This window comes from Mustela nigripes, chromosome 1 (genome assembly GCF_022355385.1).
Source record: "Mustela nigripes isolate SB6536 chromosome 1, MUSNIG.SB6536, whole genome shotgun sequence".
Lineage (NCBI taxonomy): Eukaryota > Metazoa > Chordata > Mammalia > Carnivora > Mustelidae > Mustela > Mustela nigripes.
In genome coordinates, this window is record NC_081557.1 from 203,354,296 (window position 1) to 203,374,070 (window position 19,775).

At 43.4% G+C, this 19,775-nt stretch overlaps 1 protein-coding gene across 1 annotated transcript in view; it reads right to left on the reverse strand.

Annotated features, from left to right (window-relative positions):
- LOC132003788 (DNA polymerase nu-like) overlaps nt 1-19,775 on the reverse strand; it is a 106,712-nt gene that overhangs the window by 16,037 nt on the left and 70,900 nt on the right. The window contains exon 11 of the mRNA XM_059379538.1: nt 3,298-3,380. Within this exon, the coding sequence (XP_059235521.1) occupies nt 3,298-3,380 (83 nt within the window). The remainder of the gene's footprint in view (nt 1-3,297; nt 3,381-19,775) is intronic.

A 19,775-nucleotide genomic window follows, 5' to 3' on the forward strand; every position in this document is an offset into this window, starting at 1 on the left:
TTGCTAATAGTTTCTCCCTCCTGTCTGCAGCTCTGGGGCCTCATGAGCACAGGGCACACTGTGGCCTCCGGGGGGCCGGCTGGTCTGATCAGAGCAGACCCAACTAACTCTCTGTGTCCTTCCGAACTGGCAGCCTGGCCCGCCTCTCCCGGCCCTCCTTGGCACCAGAGATTCTGGGGCACGTGCACTAGTCACTCAGTGCCCTCCTCCTGGGCCCACTTGCACGTCTCTGGTGACAAATGTCAGCCTCCGGGAGCAGGGGGTGCCTGCTGATTGAATGTGATTGGACGTGGAGGCAAACTTAAACGCTGAACACCTTGAGGAGAATCAAGGGGTAAGCGGACTCCAGGAGCAGGAGGAGCTCAGGGCAAGACTGGAGGAGTCAGGAGGGGCCTCCTGGAGGCTGTGCATCTGGATGGGCTCAGAGGGGTTGTGAGCAGGACAGGGCTAGTGTGCACTGTTAGCTGGCAGGTGGCTGAGGGAAGGGCAGTGAGCTGGCGGGTCCCCCTTTGTGCGAGATCCCTGGGGAACTGTGGCTCTGTGTTCACCACCATTCTGGAAGGGATGGCCCTTCTGGCAGAGTCTGGGGGAGTTGTGGGGACCAGGATGTCCTGCCTGTGGGCTGCAGTGGGGCTGCCCAGATGTGAAGTCCCTCTGGAGCGCCTTCTCTGCTTGCGTCACAGTCCTGCTTCTCCTCGGCTGTCTCTCACTATGGTCCTCATGCCAATCATGCCGACCCAGCTGGTGCCCCCAGCGTTGGGGCAGCAGCTTCCTTTCAGACTCCCCCCGCGAAAACACTTCATTGCAACCATGAAAGCCAGCTGGTGGGAAGCGTCTGGGCTGCATTTCCAGAGGGCTCCCAGCAGACCAGGAGACCTGATGGCTTCGCCCGTGGGAAGGACAACCCAGCCCTGTGCAGACAGCAGCAGAGGCATGGCAGTCTCCTCTTGAGCGGGCCGGTGACAGCGGGAATAGTAGAAACGGAGGATCAGGGTGGGAACACTGTCACCATCTGGGCTAAAAGCAGCCAAATTACTCTTTTCACCAACATCACGGCTAATGACTCACTGCTTATTTACCAAGTGGAGCTCTTTCCTCTCCAGCAAAAAATAGAGTGCATGGTCCAGAAGGTGCCAAACTGGTGTTGGGTGCATCCTGCCGTCAGCGTGAAGCTGAGCTGAGGGCCCTGTATGCTCCTGCCCCCGTGAGCGCCCAGCCAAGGTGGAGGCCCCCCCCCTCCATGCCACCCCTTCCCTTCCCCGCGCATGAATGCCCGTCACCTGATGTCCAGTCTGGGTGCCAGTGTGGTGGCTGAGGCCAAAGATGAGAGCCGGCTGGTGCCAGGCACCAGTGCAAGGAGCCAGCTCCTCCTCGACTGGGAGGTGACTGGGGCACGGAGGTGGAAGTCTCTGCAGAAGATCACCAACCCCGGAGGACAGACTTAGGACTCCAGCCCGGGCTGCCTGCCAGGAAGTGGAGGCAACATTCTGCCCGCAGGGCCTGGATCAAGGACTCAAGGCACCAGGATCTAATATAACTGGGTGGCAGGCTGCTCTCCCCCTCCCCCATCCCCGACAGTGATCCAGAAGGTTCTGGAACACCGCAGAGGGAGGCCAAGCCGAGGAGCCAGACTGAGCCGAGTCTGAGTCACCCTGCTCTCACCCACTGAGTTCAAGTCTTTCAGTTTCTTAGCCTGTTTCCCCAAAACTGTACACAGATTGTATGCACAAGTAGGGTCAAAAGACTATGCAGTTCATGAGTTTGTGCAGTATTTATGGTGTGACTGCTATGTGCCTGGCCATGGGCAGAGCCAGAAGAGCTCCTGCTTCACGGGGCTCCTTGGGCTGGGAGAATGCGCAGTGCTCCAGGAGAAGCAGGGTGCTTCATGGAGGAGGAGGGTGAGACAGGCACTGTACGGGGCCGGGGACCCAAGCTTAGAAAAGGGTGTGCGGCAGAAAGACTCTTGAGTGGCCTCCGTGGTCCTGCCTCTTGGTCTTCACGCCTTCCAGTGACACTCCCCTGGGGGGTGGGCAGACCTGCGTTTGAGTGGCAGCACAGTGACGGTCACACGGACTTGGGACCACTAGGAAGCATGCAGCACTGTAGGGCTGGCTCTGAAGAACACGGGCAGTGGCTCTGCCTACACTGGGGGCCCTCGCGGCAAGGCCTGAGGGCTGCTAACGTGCTCCCTGGTGGAGCTGCCTGTGAGACCATGGCCCCTGCTACCCACTGATGCCGGGTGACCATGAGTGTGTTACCCGGAAATGGATCACTGATACAGCAGTCAGTGACGGCTGAGAAGGCGACAGCAGAGCCAAGAGGAAGGCATGAGGGTGAGCTCTGTGGACCGGGGTCCAGCAGAGGAAGCAGCATGCAGGGCCTGGGCTGGGAACCAGGCTGGGTGGCTGGAGGCACATTCCAGACCTGTTGTATGCAAGTTGCTCATGCCCCAGCACCACAGTTACATTGCCGAAGTACAAGGTGGGTCTGACAGATAATTGACAACTTGTCTGCCCCGATGTTCTTGCACTGGAAGCTGATCCCCTTTTGCTGGCTTTCCTTAAATGAACAAAGGTTCTCCGTGGCAGGGAGATGAATTCTGCTCTCAGTGACTTTGCAAGAGCCTTGTTGCCCAGACAGGACTGATCCAAAGAAGGCGGTTGGCACAGGCCAACCAACAGCCAGATGGACCCTTCCTTCAGGAGGGCTGGCTGGCCCACAGCCCCTTTTCATCCTCTCCCTTGTTGTCCTGAGGGGACGTGATATCCCACTGGTTCAGCATGATATAGAGGGAGAAAAGAGTTTAAACAGAATTTACAAAGCCATGGTCAGGAGGTTGGAGGGAGAGAGAGGGACGGTGGGAGAGAGCTGAAGGCCAGCTCTGCCTCAGGTCCTGGGTGGTGGGGTGGAGGTCAGGGTCAGGATGAGGTAGCATCTCACAGCCCAGAGATGGCCCCCAGCACAGCCGTATTAGGTAGGGGCAGGGCTATACCCTTGGGCTTCGGCCCTGTCCTGTCCCTCCTAGCTGGGCAACTGTGGTCTCCATTCACTTCTGTGCCTCTGTTCTCTCAGCCGGTGGGACACTCAGGGAGCTGATGGCTGTCAGTGGTCTGAATGGTTTCTAGTGCATCCCAGATGTCCTCAGGCTTTTGTAAACGACACTCAGAAACTCACAAAAGTGAACTCCGGGGGCCAAGAATGATCTCTCTAAGGCAGAGCCACATTTAAACACAGACATGGGATAAGAACCAGCTCCATCTGGCCAACAGGTGACACTGAGACCTGCCCGCAGCCTACCTGCTCCATAGACCGCTGAGTACACCACCTTCTTGGTCTGCTCTCTGTCTGCATGCGTCACTCGCTCTGGGGGAATGTCCTTCCTGCGTGGAAACATGGCATGTGGTCAGTGCCCATCAGTGTCATGTCTGCAGAGGGGACCATGGAGTCCAAGCTGCGCACCACCCACCAGCTCTTTCTCTGCAGGCCCTTAACCATTTCAAACCTGTCCATGGGGAGGGGGGGTCCAACACCTGTGCCTTTGCTCGTGGGTTCTCCGCACAGAGGCTGACTTGGAGGCCTAGCGGCTGCTGCAAGCTGGCCACGCTCCCACGTGTCGCACACCAAAAACAAAAAGTGCTTTCACCAAAGGAGTACAACCCAACCTGAGGAAAGCCCGCTCCCAGTGCTGGGGCCCCTGGGCCCAGGAGCCCTGAGGACACTGCGGTGGGCAGAGAAGGCTAGACAGGCAGCCTCAGCCTTGCCTTGCAGAGATGGAGGGGCAGGTGGGAGAGCCCACCCTGAGGCTGTTGCTCTAAGCTCCTGAAGGTGCAGTCTGCAGAGGGTAGAGCCAGATGTGGGAGCCGCCTGAGGGCTGCTGCAAGCTCTCGGAGCTTCTCCTTCCTGCCGACCACACCCATGCAGCCGTGTGGCTCAGGAGCACAGGGATTGCTGACTGAGTGGGCTCTTCAGATCCAGGAGGGAAACAGAAAAAGAAAAGGGAACCTGTCCCAATCTTTGTGGGTCACTCAGCTTTGGGTCGTGAGCAGCGCTGTCAGAGCCTCCACTTCCAGCAGGCACTGGGCCTAGACACCAGCCCCAAGCAAGCCTGGGGGTTTCTTGGGCCTTCTCCCTGTGTGTGAGGTGCCCTGGGCATGGGTGCTGTTCTCTCAACCTCCTCCTGGACATGGGCGGCTTCAAGGGGCCACGGAGTTGTTTTTTTCTTTCTTTCTTTTTTTTTTTTTTTTTTAAGATTTATTTATTTACTCTGGAGGGAGGGAGAGAGAGAGAGTGTTTGTGTACATGAGTGGGATGGGCAGAGGAAGAGGGAGACATGATCTCCAGCAGACTCCCCATTGAGTGTGCAGCCTGATGCAGGGCTCAATCCCATGACCCAGAAATCACGAACTGAGCTGAAATCAAGAGTCAGATGCTCCACCGACAGGGCCGCCTGACACCTGGTCCCCCAGAAGCTTTCCCCAGCTATTCCCCTGCAAGCATTCCGCGTCCGGGTATCTGCCTTGCCTATCATCCCACACCACAAGTGGTTTCATGCCATCCCACACCACAAGTGGTTTCATGCCATCCACCTCACGGTGCCTTCCCACAACGCCCTGGCTTGTCTGTCCCAAGGGAATTCTGAGTTAGGAAAAACTGTGCCCGTTGTCAGTCCTTTGGGCAGTCCCCAGGTTTGAACAGACTAGACGCAGAGCTCTGCACACGAGGGCTCTGAAAGCAGGCCCTGGGCCCTGCGCGGCGGTGCGCTAAGGGCAAAGACCACAGAGCTCTCCCACAGCCTGCAGTTGCCTTTTTCTTGACTCAGCATTTCCTTGGTTGCTGTCAACTGTTGACTGCTTTCCAGAGTCCTGACAAAGTTGGTTCTGGCAGCATTTGCTTGATTTTTTTATGTTTCTGCTGGGCGGACAGACCCTCAGGGATGCCCACTTCACCATGTTCACTGGCGTCTGAGAGTTTGTTAATTTTTACCCCATGATTTCTAAGTACCAATGTATCCTTTGGGTGTTTCCACTGTGTTAAGATATTTTGCCCACTTGTTTATCTCACCCTTGAGCTTGATACCATTAACTGCTTTATTTAGATATGAAGCAAAAAGCCAACATGCATTCATGCTCAGGACAAATATATGTCAACTCCTAGGTCACCGTCCCTCCTCCTTCCCTTAATTTGGGAAATCCTACAGGTCACCAAGCTCACTTAACAAAGACACTGCTGAAAAATGTGCAGGAGCTGATTTTCCTTGTTTCTTGCCCGGGACCATCTGTGAAAGGGGGTCAGACAGACCTTTTGATGGCGGCTGCGGGGAGGGAAGGAGTGAGTGTTTAAGAGCAGGGCAACCACAACCAAGAATGCGGGTCACCTGTCCTTAGTGCTGTCCAGAGTCAAGAGCTGTCTGACAAAGCAGCATTAAACTCTCCTGGAACCTGCTTCTTCCCAAAATGTGATAAGATCCAAACAGCATAATCAATCAATAGGTATTACGGACACATATCGAAACCATGCTCTGATGATAGGGAAAATACTTTCTTCCTGAGTACATACAGCACACTCACAATAACCCATCATACATTAGGACACACAGAAAACATCAAAAGTTTGCACAAAGCAGAAATATTAAGATAACATTCTGATCACAGTGCAAGACAATTAAAAGTTAAAACCAAAGCACCCCCTCCACATGCACAAAAAACAGAACAATACAAAAAAACCCAAACCAAACCCCATCTACCTAGAAATAAAACAAAAACACTTCTTTCAGATGCCTTTTGGGTGAAGAAAATACAAACAAATTATGTAACTTCTACTGAAAACATTGCATGTCAGACCCAGTGGATTACATTTAAAGCAGTGAGGAAATTTCATAACCTTAAGCACTTATATTAATAATAACAAAAGAACAAAAGTACAGTTGGCTCCTGAACAACACAGGGGCTAGGGATGCCGATCCCCTGCACAGTCGAAAATCCACGTTTAACTTCTGACCCACCCCCAACCTTGACTACTAATAGTCTCTTGTTGACAGGAAGTCTTACCCATGACCAATCAACACATAGTCCTCATGTTACGTGTATCATATACTGTATTTTTACAATAGAGTAAGTCACGGGAAAAAATGTTATTAAGAAAATCATAAGTGGGGTGCCTGGGTGGCTCAGTGGGTTAAAGCCTCTGCCTTTGGCTCAGGTCATGATCCCAGAGTCCTGGGATCAAGCCCCACATCGGGCTCTCTGCTCAGCGGGGAACCTGCTTCCTTCTCTCTCTCTGTCTGCCTCTCTGCCTACTTGTGATCTCTGTCTGTCAAATGAATAAATAAAATCTTAATAAAAAAAAAAAGAAAATCTTAAGGAAGAGAAAATACACCTACAGTATTGTCCTGAAGCAAAAAAATCCTCGTGTAAGTGGACCCATGCAGTTCATACCTGTGTTGTTCAAAAGCCAACTGTACACCAACTAAGTTTTAATTCAAAAAACAAGAAAAAGAACAACAAAGCAAATGAATAGAACATACAGGAGGGAAATAATAAATTAGAATAAATATGGGAACGGAAACTGATCAAGTAGAGAATAGCAAAACACTAGATCAAATTAATGAATGAAAATCCTGGTTCCTGTAAAAAATAAAATAAACCATTAGTTGGTTTAATCAAAAGGGAACAAGCAGGGGCACCTGGGTAGCTCAGTGAGTTAAGCCGCTGCCTTCAGCTCAGGTCATGATCTCAGGGTCCTGGGATCGAGTCCCACATCGGGCTCTCTGCTCAGCAGGGAGCCTGCTTCCTCCTCTCTCTCTCGGCCTGCCTCTCTGCCTACTTGTGATCTCTCTCTGTCAAATAAATAAATAAAATCTTAAAAAAAAAAAAAGGGAACAAGCACAGATATACAAAGTATGAGACAATAAGGGAAGGTAATTATAGATATGCAAGAAGTTAAAAAAATCTTAAAAAGTTATTTTGCAGAACTGTATGCAAATAAATTAAAAAATTTAGTTTGGGGGTAGAGTCTTTTGGGTTTTCCATATAAAGTACCATGTCATCTGCGAAGAGAGAGAGTTTGACTTCTTCATTGCCAGTTGGGATACATTTTATTTCTCTTTGTTGTCTGATTGCTGTTGCTAGAACTCATATAGCAATTCAGTAATGTGGCTGGATACAAAGTCAATGTACAGAAATCAGTTGCTTTCTTATACACTAACAGAAAGGGAAATTGGAGAATCTATTCCATTTACTATAGCACCAAGAATCATAAGATACCTGGGAATAAACCTCGATCTGTACTCGAGGAACTATAGAACACTCATGAAAGAAATCGAAGAAGACACAAAAAGATGGAAGACCATTCCATGCTCTCGGATCGGAAGAATAAACATTGTTAAAATGTCTATACTGCCCAGAGCAATCTATACTTTTAATGCCATTCCGATCAAAATTCCACTGGTATTTTTCAAAGAGCTGGAGCAAATAATCCTAAAATTTGTATGGAATCAGAAGAGACCCCGAATTGCTAAGGAAATGTTGAAAAAGAAAAACAAAACTGGTGGCATCACGTTGCCTGATTTCAAGCTTTACTACAAAGCTGTGATCACCAAGACAGCATGGTACTGGCATAAAAACAGACACATAGACCAGTGGAACAGAGCAGAGAGTCCAGATATGGACCCTCAACTCTATGGTCAAATAATCTTCGACAAAGCAGGAAAAGATATACAGTAGAAACAAGACAGTCTCTTCAATAAATGGTGCTGGGAAAATTAGACAGCTGTATGTAGAAGAATAAAACTTGACCATTCTCTTACACCATACACAAAGATAAACTCGAAATGGATAAAAAACCTCAGTGTGATAAAGGAATCCATCAGAATCCTAGAGGAAAACATAGGCAGCAACCTCTTCGATATCAGCCACGACAACTTCTTTCAAGATATGTCTCCAAAGGAAGGGAGTTGAAGGAAATTGTAAGGGGAGGTGAACCATGAGAGACTATGGACTCTGAAAAACAATCTGAGGGTTTTGAAGGGCCAGGGGGTGGGAGGTTGGGGGAACAAGGTGGTGGGTATTGGAGAGGGCACGGATTGCATGGAGCACTGAGTGTGGTGCAAAGATAATGAATACTGTTACACTGAAAAAATAAAAAAATAAAAATAAATAAAATAAATAAAGTAAACAAATTAAAAAATAAAAGATATGTCTCCAAAAGCAAAGGAAGCAAAAGCAAAAATGAACTCTTGGGACTTCATCAAGATCAAAAGCTTCTGCACAGCAAAGGCAACATTCAACAAAACAAAGAGGCAACCCATGGAATGGGAGAAGATATTTGCAAAGGACAGTACAGACAAAAGGCTGATATCCAGGATCTATAAAGAACTTCTCAAACTCAAAACACATAAAACAGATAATCATGTCAAAAAATCATGACATGAATAGACACTTCTCCAATGAAGACACGCAAATGGCTATCAGACACATGAAAAAATGTTCATCATCACTAGCCATCAGGGAGATTCAAATTAAAACCACATTAAGATACCACCTTAACACCAGTTAGAATGACCAAAATTAACAAGACAGGAAATAACATGTGTTGGAGAGGGTGTGGAGAAAGGGGAACCCTCTTACACTATTAGTGGGAATGTAAGTTGGTGCAGCCAATTTGGAGAACAGTGTGGAGATTCCTTAAGAAATTAAAAATAGAGCTTCCCTATGACCCTGCAATTGCACTACAGGGTATTTACCCCGAAGATACAGATGTAGTGAAAAGAAGGGACATCTGTACCCTAATGTTCATAGCAGCAATGGCCATGGTCACCAAACTGTGGAAAAAACCAAGATGCCCTTCAACGGATGAATGGATAAGGAAAATGTGGTCCATCTACACTATGGAGAATTATGCCTCCATCAGAAAGGATGAATACCCAACTTTTGTATCAACATGGATGAGACTGGAAGAGATTATGCTGAGTGAAATAAGTCAAGCAGAGAGAGTCAATTATCATATGGTTTCACTTACTTGTGGAGCATAAGAAATAACACGGAGGACATGGGGAGATGGAGAGGAGAAGGGAGTTGAGGGAAATTGGAGGGGGAGATGAACCATGAGAGACTATGGACTCTGAAAAACAATCTGAGGGTTTTGAAGGGGTGGGAGGTGGGGGGTTGGGGGGAGCCTGGTAGTGGGTATTATGGACAGCACATATTGCATGGAGCACTGGGTGTCATGCATAAACAATGGATTCTGTTACACAGAAAAGAAATTAAATTTTAAAAAGTTTAAAAATTTAGGTTCACATGGACATTTCTTAACAAAACACAGTTAAAAAAATTGGCCCCAATAGAGACAAAAGTTAAACAGATCAGGGAAAAATGTCTAAAGAAGAAAGAGAAAATCATTAAGGAACTAACCCACAAAGCCCTCCAGGCCTAGACAGTTTCAAAGGGGAATTCTATCAAACCTCAGAGACCAGAGAGACCCCATGCTGTCTAAATTGATTCAGTGTATTGAAAATGAAGGAAAAAATGTATTTTATTAAGTGTGTATAACAGTTATACCAAAACATGATAGAGTATAACAAAGGAAAATGACAGACCCTATCTCCCATGAATACTGATTGATGTGGTAATCCTAAATAGAATATTGGTAAATGGAGTCCAACCCTCTATTAAGAAAATAGTACTCATGGCCAAAAATAGTTTATACCGGGAAAGCAAGGTTGGTGTAATGTTAGGATATCTATTAACATAATTCACCACATTAATGGAACTAAGGAGCAAATTACATGATTATCTATATAGTTGTTGAAAAAAATCCTCTGACAATAATAAAAACTTAAAAACTCTTGGGAAAATAGGAATACCTGGATACTTCCTTGAAATTATAAAACATACATCCCAATCCTAAAGCGGGCATCTCACTATATGGGGGAGATACCAGAAGCATTCTTATTAAGATCAGAAGCAAGCAAGGGTGGTCACTACCTCCAATACCATTTAACATTGTTCTGGAAATATTAGCGAAATCATCAGAGGCATAAGAATTGGAAAATTTCAAGAAACCTATCTCTAGTTGCAGATGACAAGGTAATATTCTGGAAATCCCTAGAGAATCAATGATAAAATAATTCATAAAGTAGAAGGAAATAAAATTAGCATAGCAAGGCAATAGGCTTCTGTACTCCAATAATCACAGAATGAAGACACAATGGAAGGGAGGACCTCATTTACAACTCCAACGAAAAAGATAAAATACTTAGGAATAAACAAGAAATGTGTCACACCTATATAAACACCTTTAAAGCTTCCTGAAAGTCACAAAAGTAGACAAGATTGAATGGAAAGGCATCCCTTATTCTTTTTTCTTTTTTATAGATTTTATTTATTTATTTGACAGAGAGAGATCACAGTAGGCAGAGAGGCAGGCAGAGAGAGAAACAGGTGGAGAGAGATAGGCTCCTTGCTGAGCAGAGACCCTGATGTGGGGCTCCATCCCAGGACCCTGAGACCATGACCTGAACCAAAAGCAGAGGCTTAACCCACTGAGCCACCCAGGCGCCCCAGGAGTCCCTTGTTCTTGAATGAAATGTTGCAACATCATCAGGAAGTCAGCTCTCCCTATGGTCATTTGTGTATTTAAAGCAATCTCAATAAAAATGCCAACAAGTTTTTCCCTGGGACTAGATGCTAACGTTTATGCGGGCTAGAAAGGCTCGCAAACAGGAGAGCCACCCAGACGTTAAGATGGGCAGCAAGCTCTGTATAGTGTGGGAGGTGTGTGAAGAGCATGAGTACCAGAGTAGGACAGAGAGCTCAAGGCCAGACTTGATGACCACCTACAAAAATCCCCTGGAGCAAAGACGGGCTTCCTGGTAGACAGTTCTGGGACAGCTGGAGAGCCATTTGGAGAAGGGCTCCAGAAAACACGGCAGGCTCCTCTATCTCCTGGGTATAGGGAAAGGCTTTCTGACTGAGACTTGAGTCTGGATGCAGAGAAAGGAAGGGTGGTTAGACCACCACCACCACAGCCACCATTCCTAACCCCACGTCTTCTGCATGGCATAAGATACCGTAAGTGAAGAGAAAAGACAAACAAGAAAATATTAGGAGAAAATATTTGTAACATGGATCAGATACAAAGGACTAACACCCTAACGAAACCCAACATTCCTACGAAAGAAGGATGAAAATGCCCGAGAGACAAAAGCCAAGTTCAGTGTGCAGATTTCCGCTGGCCGCGGTGGGGCATGGCTCCCACTCCTGGAAACTCAGAGGGATTCTGTTCTCGCATCTGCTTATTGGGTGACAGGATAGTGAGCCACCGCCATACTTCGCCAAGCCCAGGTCAGCTGACCTTTCGGGGTGCAGGAGAAGTGTGTGAAGGGGCTTAATACAAAGTAAGATGACTGACAAAGTAAGATTACAGCCAGCGATGCAGGCTGAAGGCTAGCTTGTGAGTGGAGGTTGGTGTGGTCGGCAGAGTGAGTGAGGTCTCCTGGTGTTTCCTTTTATTGTTTTCCAAAAATTAATTTATTCAAGTATAGTAAATGTGATAAATTGCACCCATTTTTAGTGTACAGACTAATGACTTTTAAAAAATGCATACACCTGTGTCACCACCAGTACAGTCAAGATACAGAACATTTCTATCAACCCAAAACATTGCCTCGTGCCCTCTGAAGTCAAACCATCCCTAATTCTGCAGCCCCAAGCGGGTACAGATCCAGTTACGGCCACTGTAGATGAGATCTACCTTCCATCTTATATAAATGGAAGCATATGGTACATATGCTTTTGTGTTTGGCTTCTTTCTCTCAGCTTAATATAGTTTAAAATTTTTTTATTATTGAAGAATAGTTGACATGTAATGTAATAATGTAATGTAATGTTAGTTTTAGATAGCGATTCAACAAGTCCATGCACACACAGTGCCCACCGCAGTAAGGGGAGTCCACATTTGTCACCAATGTTATTACAGTGCCATTGACTATATTCCCTGTGCGGTACTTTTCATCCTGTGACTTACTTGTTTTATAACTGGAAGTTACTATCTCTTGATCCCACTCACCTGTTTCATGCATCCTCCCATTCACAACCCGTCTGGCTGCTACCAGTTTGTTCTCTACTTATGAGTCTGTCTCTAGTTTTTATTTGTTTGTTGGTTGGTTGGTTTGTTCATTTGTTGGTATTTTTTTAGATTCCACATAAAAGTGAAATCATATGATATTTATCTTCTCTGTCTGACTTATTTTATTTAATTTACTACCCTCTGGGTCCCTCTATGTTGTCATGAATGGCAAATTTCATTCTTTCTTATGTTTGAGTAATATCTTTATGTATTTATCCACTGATGGACAGCTTGGGAAGCAGCTGTACCTTTGTTATTGTAAATAAGGCTGCAATGAACAGAGAGGTGCATTGTCTTCAAATTAGACTTTTCCTTTTGTTTTGGTAAATATTAGGAGTAGAATTACTAGATCATGTGGCATTTCTGTTTTTAATTTTTTGAGGAATCTCCATACTGTTTTCCACAGTAGCTGCACCAGTTTGTATTCCCACCAACAGTGCATGAGGGTTCCCCACTCTCCACATCCTCACCAACACCTGTTGTTTCTTGTCTTTTTGATTCTAGCCATTCTGACAGGTGGGACGTGATATCTCATTGTGGCTTTGATTTGCATTTCCCTGACGATGAGTGATGTTGAACATCTTTTCATGTATCTGTTGGCCATCTGCATGTCTTCTTTGGAAAAATGTCTACTCAGGTCCTCTGCCTATTTAAAAAATGTATTTTTATTGTTATTTTTGGGTACTGAGTTGTATAAGTTCCTTTAAATTGTGGAGAGCAACCCCTTATCAGATATATCATTTGCAAATATTTTTTTCCATTAAGTAGGTTACCCTTTCGTTTTGTCGGTGGTTTCCTTTCCCGCACAAAGGCTTTTTATTTTGATGTAGTCCCAATAGTTTATTTTTGCTTTTATTTCCCTTGCTTCAGGAGGCATATCCATAAATATGTTGCTAAGGCTGGTGTCCAAGAGATTACTGACTGTGTTTCTTGTAGAGGTTTTATGGCTTTGGTCTTGCGTTTAGGTCTTTAATCCATTTTGTATTTACACTTGTGTATTATGTAGGAAAGTGATCCAGTTTCATTTTTCTGCATGTGGCTGTCCAGTTCTCCCAACACTATTTGTTGAAGAGGCTGTCTTTTTCCCATTGCATATTCTTGCCTTCTTTGTCGCAGATTAATCAACCATATAAGTGTGGGTTTATTTCTGGGCTCTCTATCCCATTCCATTAATTGATGTATCTATTTCTGTGCCAGCTAGCATAATATTTTTGAGACTTGCATTGCTGTGTATATCCTCAGTTTGTTTCTTTTCCTTGCTGAGAGTTTTCCATGGACACAATTAGTGTATTAATCTTCTGTTGATAGACATGAATTTTTCCAAGTTAGGGCTACTGTGAATACAGCTAGAAGTACTTGTAGAATACAGCTACAAGTCTTTGTTTACATGTGTATGTTGATTTCTCACAGATAAATACTTAAGAGTGGAATTGCTGGCTTGTATGCTACGTGTGAGTTTATCTTATAAGAAAAGGATTATTTTTTCCCAAATGGTTGACAATTTTACACTCCCAGCTGCTCCGTATGAGCGTTGTGGTTGCTTCACATTATTGCCAACAGTGATTATTAGTCTTTTTAGTTTTAGCTGTTCTTGTGGATATGGAGAGGTATCTAATTGTGGTTTTAATTTGCATTTCCATGATAACTAGTGATACTGAACATATTTCCACGTGCTTATTGGCATTCATTTTATGAAGTGTCTGCTTAAATCTTTTGGGAGTTACTTGTCTTCCTATCATGGAGTTGTAAGAGTTTTGTATATATTTGGACAGTCATCTGTTGTCAGAGGTGTGTACTGTAAATATTTTCTGCCAGTCTGTTGCTTGCTTTTTCATTGTCTGCTGGTATTGTACTAGAGAAAGTCTTCTAAATTTTGATGCAGCCCAATTTACCAATTTTTCAATTAAGTAGCTGGTAATTCTGGTGTCCTATGAAATCTTCATCCTGAAGATGAAAGGATTATCTCTCTTATGTGTTTTTTTAGGAGGTTTATAGTTCAAACTTTTATGTTTAGGTCTATGATCCATTTTGAGTTGATTTGTATATATATATGGTGTGAGGTAAGAACCAAAGCTCATTTTTTCTAAGTGGGTATCCAGGTGCTCCAGCATCACTGGAAAGATCATTCTTAACCCTCCACAAATTACATTAGCACCTCTTTTGAAAGTGAATTAATCACACACGTGAGGGTCTGTTTCTGGACTTTCTTCTCTTTTAATAATCTATGTATCTATTCTTATATTAATAAAACACTGTTTGGATTACTATAGCTTCATAGCAAGTTCTGAAGTCAGGTAAAATTCTTCAAAATTTGTTCTTTCTTTTCAAAATTGTTTCGGTTATTCCAAGCTCTTTGCATTTCATAAATTTTAGAATGAGTTGTTAATTTCTGCAAGAAAATCCTGCTAGGATTTTGGTTGGGATCATATTAAATTTACAGGTTGATTTGGGGAAAATTGACAACAGTATTGTCTTCTAACCTATGACCACAGTGTATGTCTCTCCATTGTTTAAGTCTTTTTTTTAATTTTAATTTTAATTTTTTAAAGATTTTATTTATTTATTTGACAGAGATCAGAGAGCAGAGAGAGAGAGGAGGAAGCAGGCTCCCCGCAGAGCAGAGAGCCCCATGTGGGCCTCCATCCCAGGACCCCGGGATCATGACCCAAGCCGAAGGCAGAGGCTTTAACCCACTGAGCCACCCAGGCACCCCTGTTTAGGTCTTTTTAAATTCCTCTCATCAGTGTTTCTAGTTTTCAGCACGTAGGTCACACACATATTTTGTTAAATTTATCCCTGAGTATTTTTGCCTTTGGATGATACTGTAATTGTATTGTTTTACTTTAAATTTGTTTCCATTGTTTATTGCTACTATTTATAAACATCACTGATTCTTTTTTGAAAAGACTTTATTTGAGAGTCAGGGAGAGTGAAAGAGAGAGAGACAGTGAGAGAGATCATGAGCAGGGAGAGGGGCAGAGGGAGAGGTAGGCTCCCCACTCAGCAGGGAGCCTGATGTGGGACTAGATTCCAGGACCCCAGGATCATGACCCAAGCTGAAGGCAGACACTTAACTGACTGACCCCTAAATACCATCGATTCTTACACATGAACTTTGTTTCCTATGCCCTTGTTGGTTCTAGTAGCATCTTCTGTCAATCTCTAGGATATTCTTTGTACAATATGATGCTTTCTGCAAAGAAATATAGTTTACTTCTTTCTTTCCAAATTGCATCCCCTTTATTTTTATTATTATCTACTTCTGCTTTATTGCATGGGCTAGAACCTTCTGCACAATGTTGAATAGAAATCATGGGAGTGGACATTCTTGCCTTGTTCCTATTCTTTGGAAAAATAACTGAGCTTTTCCCCACTAACTAAGATATTAATTATAGGTTTTTCATCTATGCCTTTTTTCATATTGAGGAAGTCCTCTTTCTATTTCTGGGTCACTAAAAATTTTTATATTTTTATAGTGAATGGATCTGGAATTTTTCAAGGCCCTGTGCTCATCTATGAAGATAATTACATGGTTTTTCTCCTTTATTCTCTTACTATCACCAATTACATTGATTAATTTCTGAGTGCTAAACTAATAGTACATTCCTTGGATAAACTCCCTTTGGTCATGAGTATTGTCCTTTTTCTATATTGCAAGATTTGATTTGTTAATATCCTGAAGAACTTTTGCCTCTGTGATCATGAAGTCTACTGGTCTGCAGTTTTTTCTTTGTGAAGTATCCTTGTTTAGTATGAAGGTAATTTGGGCCTCATGAAAAGACTTGAGAAATATTCATTCTTCTTATCTTTTCTGAAAGTATTTATAAAGGATGGAATTACTTTCTTAAATGTTTGATAGAGTTTACTAGTGAAGTCATATAGCACTGGGAAGGTTTCTATTACAAATTCAACTCTTCTAATAGATAAAAAGCTTTCAAGTTGTTTCATATTTTATCAGTTTTGGTAATTTGTATCTTTCAAGAAATTTGAGTTATCAACCTTATGGACATAAAGTTGGTTATTATATTTCTCTATTATTCTTTTAGTATCTGTAGAGTTCATGTTGATGTGATCTTTTTCATTCCTGATACTGCTGCTTCCTCCCACCCCCTCCCTAGTCTCCCTAAGGGTTTATCCGTTTTATTCCTTTTTTTCAAACACCTTGCTTTGGGTTTTTTAAATTTTTTTCTCTATTTTTCCATTTTCCATTACATTGATTTCTGTACCTTCTATCTTCCTTCTACTAGGGATTTAAGTTGCTTTTATTTTTCTAGCTTTTTAAGGTGGAAACTTAGAGCTTTGATGATTTACTGTAGACTTTTCTTATTTTCTAATATAAGCATTTAATGCCACAAATTTCTGAGTACTTCTTTAGCTGTATCCCGTTATCTCATAATCCCATAATTTCTGATGTTGTATTTTTAATCTAGCTCAAAATATTTTCTTTTTTTAAAAGTTTTCTTTATCATTTTCTTTCCTTTTTTTTTTTTTTTTTGTAATCCCCATGCCTAATGTGGGGCTTGGACTTACAACCCTGAGACTGAGAGTCATGCACTCCACTAAGGGGCCCTGAGCTTAAAATATTTTCCAGTATCCCTTGTGACTTTTTTCTTTGACCCATGTATTGAGAAATATATCCTTCATTTTCCAATTCTTTGGAAATTTCTCATGTATATTTTTTGTTCTTAATTTAATTTAATTCCACTGTTTTATAGGGCATTTTCACTTGATTTCAATTCTTCTAACCCAACTGAGACTTTTATTTAGATGAATGCTTCCTTGTGCACTTAGGGCCATGTTCCGAGGTAGCTGGTGGATAATGTTCTCCAGCTTCTGATTTTCCCCATACTTGTTCTTGTCAATTATTGAGAACACAGTGCTGAGATCTCCAGCCCCACTTGTGGGTCTGTCAGTCCTGTCAGGCTTGCTTCATGGCTTTGAAGCCCTCTTCTTCTTTTTCTTTTTTTTTTTTATAATTTTTTTTTAAAGTTTTTTTTTTTTTATCAGAGAGAGAGAGAGGGAGAGAGCGAGCACAGGCAGACAGAATGGCAGGCAGAGGCAGAGGGAGAGGGAGAAGCAGGCTCCCTGCTGAGCAAGGAGCCTGATGTGGGACTCGATCCCAGGACGCTGGGATCATGACCTGAGCCGAAGGCAGCTGCTTAACCAACTGAACCACCCAGGCGTCCCTGAAGCCCTCTTTTTAGGACTGATTTTTCTTCATGAAAAGTCCTTCTCTGTGCCTAGGAATATTCTTTGTCCTGATGTGTCTGACACTGACACAGCCATGTGGATTTTCAACTGATTGGCCTTGGTTGCCGGTTTTCAACTGTGTCTCCCGTCACCAGTTCCAGGTTTGGGGAGCGTCCAGGGCCTTTGTGAAGAGCAAGTTTTTCTGCCTCCTTGTGGTCGGGCTCCAACACAATGACAGGGAATAACGTCACCTGCATTGTGTCACCTTGCATATCAGGAAAAAAAAAAGTGTGAGATCTTCATGAGCTGTGTTTACTTGCTGAAGTGGCCATTAATAAGCAGATACAGAACAGATGTCCCATGAGCGAACATACCTAGAGCCTGGAGGAAGTTAGAGAGGTTGGCTTATGTGGTAGTTTCCTTTGGCTGCTGTCACAGCTTCTGGGGGCTGCTGGCGTTTCCACTCCTAGTCTTTCTTTCTCTCTGTCTCTTGTACATATGCTTTCGACTCCTATGGCTTTCTCTTATTATTCTTTGTTTTCAAAATCTGGTCTCACTGTGTACACATCTTAAATATTTTATAGTTCACATGTCGTGGTAGTCTGAATAATGGCCCACCGAATCCCTAGAACTTGTGACTGTTACCTTATATGGAAAAAAGATCTTTGCAGCATGATTAAGTTAATGGTTTCAAGATGAGAAGGTTATACTGAATTACCAGAGTGGGTTCTAAGTGCCATCCCTGTGCCCTAATAAGGGGGAGGTGGAGAGAGGACACGCAGACAGGAGGCCATGTGACTGTGGGACAGAAATGGGAGAGGTCGCAAGCCAAGAAATGCTGCTCCAGCTTCTCAGCCGCCTGGTTGGTTCAGGTGGCAAACTCAGGCATCGGTTCCACAAAAGATTTAGGCGGAGTTTCACTTACATCGTTTTTACACAAATCTTTTCCCATTTTCTCGCTGACTGAACAGAAATTTAGTCTGGGCTTCATTAGAGAACCTTTGACTTTTGCACACCCTGGGCTCTGGGTACCCGCTGTGACTGTGACCCTCTAGGGCTGGTTGGCCAAGGGTATGTCTGTGGGGCATTTCATTCCTCATCTGACATCCAAAGCTCTGTTTCTACTTTACACGTCAAAGACTGAATCTCTAATTAAAAGAATATGATAGACTAGACTGGAACTATGAGCCACTTACAAATAAAAGGGCACAGAACAATCAAAAATAGAGTAACAGTAGAGGGAAGAGCATGCAAGCTCCACCCAGAAGAAAGTTGCCTTAGCTGCACTTATATCAGAAAAAACAGTTGTATGTTTATACATGTCTAATAAGATAGCTCCAAAAATATGAAGCAAAACCGACAGAACCAAAAGGAGAAGTAGACAAATCTATAATAATAACAGGAAACCTTAATTCGACTCTCTAATAGCTAGGAGAACAACCACTTAAATATCAGTAAGGACACAGAAGATCTGAGCAACATGTCTTCAGACTTGACCTAACTGACATATGCAGGATACTGTACCAATGGCCAGAGAGTACACCCTCATCACACGCACAACGGTGAAACAGACCTCATGCTGGTCTGAAAGGCCACTGAAAACACGTTTCAAAGGATACAAATCCTGCAGAGAATGTTCTTTGACTGTGGTGGAATTAAGCTAAAAATCACCAGCAGCAATAACAACAAAAACTAGAAAATGCTCATATATTTGGAAACTAAGCATTTTACTTCTAGGCCTTGGGTCAAAGAAGAAATCACAATGGAAGTTAGAAGATATTTTCATCTGGATCATAGTGAAAATAGACATATCAAAATTCATGAGATGTAGTTAAAGTCATGCTTAGAAAGAAAGTTATAGCCTTAAATCCATATTAGGGTGAAGAAAGGATGAAAATCAATGATTAAATATCCATCACTAGTAGCTGGAAAAAGAACAACACAATAAATCCAAAGAAAGTAGAAAGAAAAAATAATAAAGAGACGGCATTAATACAACAGAAAACAAACATATAATAAAGAAATTTAACAGTAACACGATTCATTCTTTGAAAAGAATAATAAAATCAGTATGTTCTCAGGAAACCTGAATGAGAACAAGAAGGCACAAACGACCAATCTGAGAATGAAGATGGAGTGTCATTCCAGACCCTACTGTCATCAAGATAAAAAAAAAAAAAAGAGGCTAATATGAGCAACTTCATGCCAATAAATTTGGAAATATAGATGAAATGGACAAATTCACTGTAAAACTCAATATACTGAAACTAATAAAGGAGGAGCAGAAAATCTGAGCAGTCATATGTTTATTAAATAAGTTTAATCCCACACAAAAAAATCACAGTCCCAGTTGATTCACTGATGATTTCCTCCAAACCTCTGAGGAAGAAACAGGACCACTTTCATATAAGAACTAAACACATTTATCAAAAGATAGAGCGTGTTAAAAACAAGTTAGGTAT